Here is a 9,920-nt window from a genome sequence, read left to right on the forward strand (position 1 = left end):
AATAGCCGCCTATCACTGCTGTGCTTTCATATCACAGTAATCTGACGGTTCTTCTCGGTATACTATTAGAGGACCCTGTAGTGAATTCACACTATAGGCAGCCTCTCGTGCACGCCCTTATGAAGGTGACGGGGGGTCCGAAATTCTACAATCTCTAAGCCTACCGTGTTCCAAATGCCTGGACCATTTGATTTTTAGATACGACCGCTTGGATAAACGGAGATATCTATCGTTACGAGGCTTGTTGACTGAAAATGTTCCTCGTTTTTGTCTCTCTCATGGCACTACAAACAAGCACTCATGGACTATCGGACCCCGACAGGAATACACTGCATCCCAGAGACTCCCAGATTGATATAGAAGAAGTCAGTGAATCAAGATCAGTATCTACTTCAATGTTCAGATGTGAAAGAGGAGAGCCGATCTTCAGCATTCCCCAAACTCTAGCTACAGTGATCCCGCCTCCCTTTCCAACGACATCTTCAGAGACGACTTCTACTTCGAGGGAGACTACATCATGGTATACCACCACTTTCTTCACGACATTCCCAACTGGTACTGCTACACAGTCTGATAGTACTATTATCTCTTCGAATTCTACAGCTACTACATCTTCTACCACTCCAACAGAAACCCAGGCCCACGGCACGAAAAAGGGCAAAGCCCCTACGGTTATCATAGCCGTTATTGCTGTACTGGTTGTTATTCTCTGTTGTTTACTGTTTGCCATTTGGTACTTTAGGAAGAAGCGGAAGCGCTTCTACAGCGAACGCGGAAAGGAACGTCTACCCGATATCAATAGACCACAGACTCGCAGTGCAGGTGGTCTTGGTCTTCGCGTTCCTATGGGAGATTTACGAAGCTCAGGTGGAAATGGTTCTCCAACCTCGCTGGTGAAGAGGATTCTACCGCATTCGATGTTTTCCAGAAATAGAGACTTGGGTTGTCCCTGTCCACAACCGCCTGATGATAATGCAAAATATGGTCCGAATTCAAGTCCTTTGAACGAACAGTTTCCATTGAAGGAGACACATGGTCCTGCTACTCCTTCTAAACATCACCGTGTGGCTCCGTTGAAGTTGCATGATGAGACGGGTGATGCAGGAGACTTTGGTCAAGCTGGGCATCACCAGTCTGGGAATGGGGCCAATGATGAAATCGAATCTATAATCGATCGTTATGCTGAAGTTCCTGATCATGAAGGCTTTGAATATGCGAGTCCTACTGGTCAGGGGATTGAGCGTTGGTCACAGGGATATGTCAGTCCTGAATCAAGCACACCAAGAATGGAGATGGTTGAACGACCTAGAAGCGAACCGCTGTTCTTCAAGCTTCACAATTCCGGAAGTCCAGGATGGAAAAGACCGAGTCCTGTAACGCCACTCACGCCTAGTACTGGTCTTCGCACTGAGGATTGTGACACACCTTTGTTTCCTCGGATGGCGTCGTTACGAGCAGACAATGGCCAGCAGCAACAGCATAGTACGAGAAACGACCAGGGAGAATGGAGCAAGGATAGCCCTCGCTATTATTCCGATCAAAATACAGATCCTGAATATGAATCGAGAAAGCGGGACCTTCAGAGAAGGTTCGGGTTTGGAGAACAAGTCTTCCCTCTGCGATCGAGAAACAGGGCTTCTCCGTCATATACCGGTCATTCGAGAGATGTATCCACCATGCATGGATGGGGTACATTCGCGAACAATGACCCTCGCTGGGAAGAGCGTACTGAGCAAGCTAGCTCTGGGCTCAATAGCGGTAACAGATTAGGCAGTCAAGACACGCCACATAGTGAGGACTACGACCCTAATAATGTCATTGAGAGACAAGAATCGCGATCCCATTCCATCACTAGTCTTCATCCGAGACCGTTGGTTATACGCAAGGTCAATTCTCTACCTTTGCTGGAAAGCATATTATCAGAACTCGGATCTTCTTCCGAGGCAGCCTGGTCTGATAGTAGAGCTTCACGACTCCCCGACGAACCACTGGAATACCTCCCAGCTACTCGTTACGATCCAGAAGACAGAGCTCTCTATGATGTTAGAGGAAGCTACGGTTCAGAAGACACTATTCGTGAGATACATAGCACTATTGAAGGGTTTAACAATATGGAAGGCATTTCACAGGATGATATAGAAGAGACGAGAAGTCATTACGAATATGAAAACTTCGAGTCTCATGGTGAGGGTTCACCGAAACACCTCACGCCGTACGGACATATTAACCCCAGCGAACACTCGACGAGAACCGACCCATCGCCCAACTCGAGCAGACTAAGTCAAGTGGATCTTGGAAGCGTGTCTGGTTCACTGCGTATGTCGGGTAGGAGGAGTAGTATAAAAACCCATCTTCCGCGCCAGCGTTCCGAAGAGACCTTTATAAGCGATGACCTCTTTGGGCCGAAAGTTCGTGCCATGAGAGCCGGCCGTGAGTATGTTCTCGCTGCTAGTGGTCGTCTTAAACCTTCTGCAGGAGGTCCGGATCAATATGGGGACTCACGAGATAGTGTACGAAATCTTCGCCGAGATATGAAAGGGAAAATGCCTGAAAGAGAGCAATATAACTCATGATCCGTGCGACTTATGAACCGTGGCTGGGGTTGATGTCAGAATACTGACTTACTGATCACCAAGGGTTGTGTGTTTGAACTTTCTAAGTAAATGTCGGCATGCATGACCCCGTCTATTCTTTTCCTAACTACCTAGATATCTGATCTGATTCTCAACTGAGGCATAATAGCGTCTTTATTTATTTTATCTTGTTGATCTAAGTTTCAGTTATGGTTCCCGGGGATATTGCTTGATCCATTCTAACCCAGCATCTATTAGCAGGTCAGGAGTTATGGTGGTCTAATTTCCTGTTGGCGATCAATACTTAATAAGCTACAAACTAGAATAACTCCTAGACAACTCTTGCTAGAAATTATTCCGATAAGCCTCGGTTTTATGTATGAAGCGTTTACATAGATTAGAGATTGATTGTGATAATATCGGCCGCTCTGAGGCTTGGGTGGATCAATCTATCTATGATCTGATTCTAACGATGAAGCCAACTTTAATTATGTACATGGGCAAGCAACAACAATTATCCTCTTCCATGAATGTTGTTGCTATCAGCGGATGAATCCTAACCCGCTGCCAATCCTTTAGCCGATCTAAAATCAACGCTACTCCGTACTCTCCGTACAATTCCCCGCATTTCGGAGCATAGTCACCTTTTGTGCTGCCAAGTATGTAACTATCGCTCTGATACTTATTTTCCATCGGGGGTCCGAAAAGGGGATTGGAAATCAAGTAAGTGGGCATATGGCGTGATTGATTACAAGCCAACTCAGTAACTTACCATCTACGACGCTGTACTCCTTCGCTCATTCAAGACCGATTAACATTGACTGACTCATGAATTGAATGGAATAGTATTCGCTTTGAGAACGTTCTACTGCACATCGGTTTTGTAGAGATCGGAGAAACAACACAGGATTTCATAAACGAAAACAATCCCACGACTGTATTCGATATTATTTCTCCCCAACGAGCAAAATGTCGAAACCGGTGAAAGTCGCCATCCTAGATGACTACCAGAATCTAGCACCAGCCAAATTCGAATCGCTAGTCTCTTCTGGTCGTGTCGAGCTGACTAGCTTCACCGAAACGCTGGACACTCGCGATCCCAAAGACAGAACGGCGTTGATTGAGCGACTGCAGCCGTTCGAGGTTATTTCGACGATGCGCGAGCGGACTGTTTTCACAGAAGATGTGCTTAAAGCACTGCCTAATCTGAAGTTACTCCTTACGACAGGTCTTCGTAACGCGTCCATCGATTCTGTCGCGGCTGCGAAGCACGGCATTATCGTCGCGGGGACGGAGAGTCGTTCGAAGGCTGGGCCCGACGCTACCACACAACATACGTGGGCGCTGATTCTGGGGTTGGCGAGACATATCGCTCGAGATGATCTCGCGGTTAAGAGTGGCGCGTGGCAGGGCCCGACATTGGCGCTTGGTCTGCCTGGTCTGACGCTCGGTTTGTTGGGCCTGGGTAAACTGGGTGCAGCAACGGCACGAATTGCCGTCCTCGCATTCAACCTGAAGGTGATCGCATGGTCGTCTAGTCTGACGCAAGAAAAGGCCGACGAGACCGCTAAGAGTCTCGGTTTACCGGTCGGTTCGATCCGCGTGGCGTCCTCAAAGCTGGATCTTTTTCGCACCGCGGATATCGTCAGTGTGCATTATGTGCTATCCGAGCGGAGTCGAGGCATAGTTGGCAAGGAGGAGCTGGCGGCTCTGAAGCCAAGCGCCTTGTTGATCAACACATCTCGAGGACCGTTAATCGATGAAGCAGCGCTCTTGGAGACTCTGAAGGCTGGTCGGATCCGTGGGGCGGCGTTGGATGTCTTTAACAAAGAGCCTCTTCCCGTTGACAGCGAATGGAGGACGACGAGATGGGGCGAGGATGGACGTAGTGAGGTGCTCCTTTCGCCGCATATGGGATACGGTGAAGCAGACAATATCAGTTCGTGGTATGCGCAAACGGCAGCCAATTTGGAGCACTGGTTGGATGGAAAGGCGGTTCCCAATCGATTGAATTGATTTGTATGTATGGAATAGTCTATCTTGGCGAGGTCATCGGTAGAGTATCTGCTATGTTGGCATTTGCACTGGATGACTGGATAAGCATTGGTAGTGTCTCAACGAGATTGGGTTGTGGCCAAGCACGCAACGAGATTGAAACTCTTTGGTAGTTTCTGGAAGCTAATTTCATGTGAATATGGACGTGTGTCGCGCCAGATATTAGCAAGAATAGGTGAAAGGCTGCATTTAGATACGGCTGAATGGCATTTCTCAGACGGAGGTCAGAGTCGTAACGATTGTAGCATACATATATAGAAAGGTTCCGGGGCACCGGACAGGTAACGAGCCAGCGCATTCTGCTGGCCCACGGATCCTACGACTGCTTCCTCCAGTGTCCGCATCATAGCATGTGTCTCTCTGTCTGTGCCATCTTCGCGATAGCCTCTGGGCTGATTTCTGGCTCGGGTTTGGGCGCTGAATCCAGGTTGGCGTGATAGTAGGGGCTTTTATCGAACTCGGTATCCATCATTCTGGGGGTCCGGGCTGGATCCCGGCCTGTTGATGCGGTTGGGAGTGGCACTGTTATCTGAGGAGGTCTCCATCCTTGCGACGAAACTGGGACCATGCGGACTGTCGGCTGCTTTTTGTCGCCGGGGCGTGCTGGGGGGTCATAATCATCATCGATCTCAATATCATAATTACGGGCCTTAACATCCTCCAGGGCATCCAGTTGCTTCCTTCGTCTCGAAAGAACGACGAGCACGACAAGGGCGGTTACGACGACACTGCAACAAGAGATCAGCAGCAGCTCTTATCGCACGGTTTAGACAATATAAAGACGATCGGGGCGTATGCAGTAAGGATATACTTACAATCCCAAGATAGCCGTCGGTACGGCGTTCATCAAAAGCTTACTGACCGGCTTCTCGCACTCAGGACTGTCACTGCCAGCAGAACAATCTCGTCGCAAAAGTATAGAACGAACGTCAAGGCCCATTGTGAATACTTGGGTCATAGAGCACGAAGAAGCAAGTGAATAAAGAAGCAATTGGATATGGGCTCGTATCGCTGGTTATAATTGTAATATCACGCGTGTCTCGTCCCTTTTCAGGAAGTCTCAGCTTTCAGACGCTGAGATGAATGCATCCGCGCTCGAGCATCACCAGGAAAAAAAGGAGGGACTGTGAGCGCGTTAAGCAAGGGTCCTGAATTGGACCCGATAACGTTGGACTCGCGATTAAGTTACTGCATCCAGAGGCGTTATTAACGAGGGAAATAGGACAAGCACGACAGGAGAGACAGGCGAACAGGCAAGTCGCATGAAGAGAGGGAAAGGGAAACAAAGGAACAAGGCACTGGCCCCGTTATTATTATTCCTATCGTCCTTGTTACTATCATCCCGCGACACGGTCCTATCTCCTAGCGGAGCTACTGGTCGAGCCCCTGAAAGATGGAGAGTGGTTGTAACTGTGGCTTGGCCAATCTGAGACACCAGTCCTGAGAAATGACAACTCCTTCAGCGAGTTAGTTAGGCTCCTAGCGGGGATTGCGGGCTCATCATCAACAGCCCTGCGCTTTGGCGGAATCTCCAGCCACCGGTGGTATTTCTGCAAGATTGTTGTTGCGAACAACAGGACGCCATAGGCCATGCAGAGACTCTTGCGGACGTTGTTGACACGGGCGGGATGATCCGTTCAAGATTCCACGCCAGTGTTCCAGCCTCTTCTTCAAGGGCAAAAACACAAAGAATGCAACAGCATAACAAATGCCATCGCTACAGCTAACTAACTAGTTAGCTATTATCCACTTCCCCCACACTCGGGAATTGCTTAACTGCTCCATCAGGGAAACTAAGTCGAGCAGGCGATCAACTAGGAATCTGCTTCTTACAGTACGCGCTCTTCTGATCTCTCTGCAGTACTGCAATCCGGGCTTCAACGGTAAAGATTGCCTTCTGGTTGATTGATCTTACGCCTTTTCTGTTTTGCTTCCATTCCTGCTCTCCAGGTGCTATTTATTTATTGCATTAGGTGTTCTTCGGGGACAACTAACTCACCAAAGTCTGTTGTTTTGCCGCACATACTTAACTAGTGAGCGAGTCTAGATGCGATCTAACTCACGATAAGGAATTTACGACGGGTCCTTGACTGAGACTGTATATAAACACAGACTTTCTTAGACATTTCCATCGCTCCAACAAACCGCTTTTGTCGTCGAGAAGTCTTTAATAAAGTTCAATATAGCAGCATTCTTTTTGTTCCATTTCTATTCGCTTCTAATAAGTACCCGCTGGTTTCTCTTCAGCATCAACGGAGAATTCTCGCTGTCAGCAAGATCTAGACTTCAAAACAATGTAATAGTCTTATCTCCCGAAGACGCACTTATCTTCCTGAATATAGAACGCCATTTCGTACAGCCGACTCGTACTACTATTATTATGTCTCCGATTGGTTTTCCCCCTGTTAGCTCTGTAGCTAACGTAGCCTTCGTGAAATTACGAATACCCTGTCCACCTACGACAACAGCCCGAGTGGTCTAGTGGCATGATTCTTGCTTGTATGTCTAAGTTCCCAGAAGATATAACCCCTAATAATCAGGAATAAACAACTAATCTCTACCTTCACTAGTGGGATACTGCATAACACTTAAGTTCTTGAAGAACTGATAACTAATAATGCACTTAAAAAGCATACTAATAGGGCGGGGGCTATACTAATACACCTAACACCCTTAACACCACGATCGCTTGAAGATCTTAAGATGACTTAACAGACACCTAACTGCAAGAGGTCCCGCGTTCGAATCGCGGCTCGGGCCATTGTCTCTTCCTTTTTTTTCTTTCGTGGACTTGCTCTTTCCATTGGATTCTTGTTCTTTTGGATTAGTATACGGAGTATATATCATTTGTAAGATCCTAGTGTTACTCTACCGACGAGCCAGTCACTGATGAATCTACGTCAAGGAATGGAGTGCCAGTGCTAGAGATCGCCCTCTGGTGCGATCGAATAGGATTGCATACTGTAAGGATCATCGCTTTGGTTCGCAGGCAGATGCTGTGCGATTTCGAACATTAGGAGTCTCAGTAGAAGAGAACTAAATTGTTATTTATTGATGATGCATTGGTTCGGTTTCAAGGACTGCGTCTATACATTCCAACGTGTGGTATCCGTAATGTGCTCGTTTCCTCCGATGGTATTGAGAACAGACAGAAAGACCAAAAAAGCAAGTTGAATTGATGAATGAAAAGAGAATCCGACTCTCTCAGCAAAGCTGATGCAAAGAAGACGAAGCGAGAAGATAATATCGCGAGAAGGTCGAAGGTCCCAGCAAACCAGTGCTAGAACTCAGCGCCAAATAGAAGGAATTAAACACATCCGATTAAATGTACAGTTCAAAGGGTCAGTCGCAGGACTAGCCTGATATTAGAACCCAGAGGAGAAAGAAAATCTACAGAAGAGGAGTCAGTGCAAGTTCTTCTGCTGCCATAACCGGAGATGTCCACTTACCATTAGTACTCCGAACATCTTGGCAATAAGCCATCTGTTGCCCTGCACTCGGGACCAATACTTTATCAATTCACGTTGCGCACCCTGGACGTTATCGACAATGTCCTCCGTATTGGCATCAATCCGCTGGATCATCTCCGACTGTTCGCTAACCATGGTGGCTAGCTGCCCGAAGATTCCGCCAAGCTCATTAATCGTACGTTCAATAGCCTCAATGGCTTCCCCTCGAGCTTGGATATACGACGTGTTGGGCTGAGCCTCTTCCATCATGAGAAGCTGCTGATCTGACTGTGCACCTGGCCGCGAGAAAGGCGAAGATGTCGCCGGCTCTAAAGTCAGGAGATCGTTGGCACCTCCTTGGTACCCTGGCTGAGGCGTCCTACTTCTTCCGGGGGCGGTATACAACGGGGAATCTGAGCGCTGAGTGTCCAAGGCGGTCTGTGACTTCGACGACACGGACGAGACGAAATTCTCTGTGCGTGACCGGGATGCCTGGATGTTCTTTGTTCGCACTTCCAGCACCTCCTTAAAATTGGCTCCAACGTCTGCTAGCTTTCCCTGCAGCATAACCACGACCTGTGCCAGGTTAGCTGCAAATACAGACCAGCTGCTGTCCCGATCCACATACATTGTCATTGTGCTCGCCTTCCTGATCCGCCTTATTGCGGGTCGATTTCGGGTGATGCGCCAGCGTCAGCGCCTGGAGGCCTGCGATTTGCGAGTTGAGAGAAGCCAGATCCTGTTTGATCACGTAGGTCAACTCCGAGATCTCCACGGGTCTGTCATCGAAGAGAGTCTTTCGCTTGGCCACTATGAAACCGTTAGCTGCCGCGTAAAATGATTGCACAGGTGTCATGGACAACACTCTGTTGGCATGAGCGTTCAATATCTGCGGATGCTACTTACACTCTGCCAATCTTTGCAGTTTAGCTGTGGTACCGGTAATGCCTCGTCCGATCTCCGCGGCCTTCCTCGCGAATTCAGATCGAGCTCTCCTGCTAGCTTGAGCGCCATCGGGACTTCCATTCGCCTGCATGCGCTGGGAGTCCGACAGCAATGCCTGACGCTGTGCGCCGACCTTGGAGGAGGCCTGGCGTTTCTGAACCTGCCCCAGGATGGACCTGAACTCATTGGTCCGGTCTTGTATCGACGGGCCGGCCATGATGGAATTAAAAATATTATGGAGAGTAGACGTAAATCTGGCGTAGAAACGAGTGGATGGAATAGATCGTGCGACTGAAGGGCTAGCTGTGTAATCGATAAGGAGTCCGGCGAGACAGAGCGACTCTCCCTACAACACTGATGGCGTCAAAAGCGGACAAGATATGTTACCTGTCCATGCGAGGCGATAGATCCGGAGACTGGTCAATTCTGAAAGTCCCAGGACTTGACGAGCTGTGAGTTGGACCGGACAGAATTGCAATACTCAGTCAAGACGCCTTCCAGTTGTCCTGGACAATCTGGCCGCGTTCGTTGCAATCCAAGAAGGGAATAGCGTTGATATACCCCACGTGACAACTGGCACCGCCACGATTACTACGCCGCATCAGCCACCGCCTGCCATTCAGGTCGCGACATCGTTGTATCTTTCTCTCCTCCATATTTACTGTCTACGTCTCTATCGATATTTCGCCTCATTCTTATCGAAACGAGGCCGTTGTGATACTCTCTTTGCACTCTTTTTGCGCTTCGTCAGGGGTCATACCCTCGGTCGAATGTGGCGTAGCGCTCACTCGTCGTCAGCCTCGTTCAGCCGCGCTCTCCCACCTTGCGACGCCGTTGACAGCTAATAATTACCCAATACTCCGTACACGCTCTCTCTTCGCTTACTTCCCCTCAATCT

The 9,920-nt window shown here is 48.6% G+C and overlaps 4 protein-coding genes across 4 annotated transcripts; 2 read left to right on the plus strand and 2 right to left on the minus strand.

Annotated features, from left to right (window-relative positions):
- Positions 1-254: 254 nt before the first annotated feature.
- Positions 255-2,636, plus strand: C8Q69DRAFT_523751 (hypothetical protein; the record flags this gene model as incomplete). The annotated part of the gene is made up of 1 exon (XM_028633570.1): positions 255-2,636. The coding sequence occupies one exon, from the start codon at positions 255-257 to the stop codon at positions 2,571-2,573; it is 2,319 nt and encodes a 772-aa protein (XP_028488703.1). The 3' UTR covers positions 2,574-2,636.
- A 789-nt stretch (positions 2,637-3,425) lies between these two features.
- Positions 3,426-4,780, plus strand: C8Q69DRAFT_9716 (D-isomer-specific 2-hydroxyacid dehydrogenase family protein). The gene has a single exon (XM_028634234.1). It carries the CDS (start codon positions 3,543-3,545, stop codon positions 4,587-4,589), a length of 1,047 nt encoding a protein of 348 aa, XP_028488704.1. The 5' UTR covers positions 3,426-3,542; the 3' UTR covers positions 4,590-4,780.
- A 191-nt stretch (positions 4,781-4,971) lies between these two features.
- Positions 4,972-5,568, minus strand: C8Q69DRAFT_440172 (hypothetical protein; the record flags this gene model as incomplete). Its single annotated transcript, XM_028628624.1, has 2 exons — positions 4,972-5,356; positions 5,444-5,568. 2 exons carry the CDS (start codon positions 5,566-5,568, stop codon positions 4,972-4,974), a joined length of 510 nt encoding a protein of 169 aa, XP_028488705.1.
- A 2,114-nt stretch (positions 5,569-7,682) lies between these two features.
- C8Q69DRAFT_449673 (putative ER-golgi SNARE complex subunit) lies at positions 7,683-9,538 on the minus strand. The gene is made up of 4 exons (XM_028629383.1): positions 8,984-9,538; positions 8,706-8,887; positions 8,078-8,653; positions 7,683-8,018 (listed from the first exon to the last, which is right to left on the minus strand). Exons 1-4 carry the CDS (start codon positions 9,237-9,239, stop codon positions 7,983-7,985), a joined length of 1,050 nt encoding a protein of 349 aa, XP_028488706.1. The 5' UTR covers positions 9,240-9,538; the 3' UTR covers positions 7,683-7,982.
- Positions 9,539-9,920: the final 382 nt, after the last annotated feature.

Source organism: Paecilomyces variotii (assembly GCF_004022145.1).
Source record: "Paecilomyces variotii strain CBS 101075 chromosome Unknown C8Q69scaffold_1, whole genome shotgun sequence".
NCBI lineage: Eukaryota > Fungi > Ascomycota > Eurotiomycetes > Eurotiales > Thermoascaceae > Paecilomyces > Paecilomyces variotii.

Bases quoted from the DNA above. Each gene is read 5' to 3' on its own strand.
- C8Q69DRAFT_9716 (XM_028634234.1), top strand. From the start codon at position 3,543: ATGTCGAAACCGGTGAAAGTCGCCATCCTAGATGACTACCAGAATCTA.
- C8Q69DRAFT_449673 (XM_028629383.1), bottom strand. From the start codon at position 9,239: ATGGCCGGCCCGTCGATACAAGACCGGACCAATGAGTTCAGGTCCATC. The intron at 8,888-8,983 runs GTAAGTAGCATC...ACGGTTTCATAG, and splicing joins ACTGCAAAGATTGGCAGAGT to TGGCCAAGCGAAAGACTCTC. The intron at 8,019-8,077 runs GTAAGTGGACAT...CCTCTTCTGTAG, and splicing joins AGATGTTCGGAGTACTAATG to ATTTTCTTTCTCCTCTGGGT.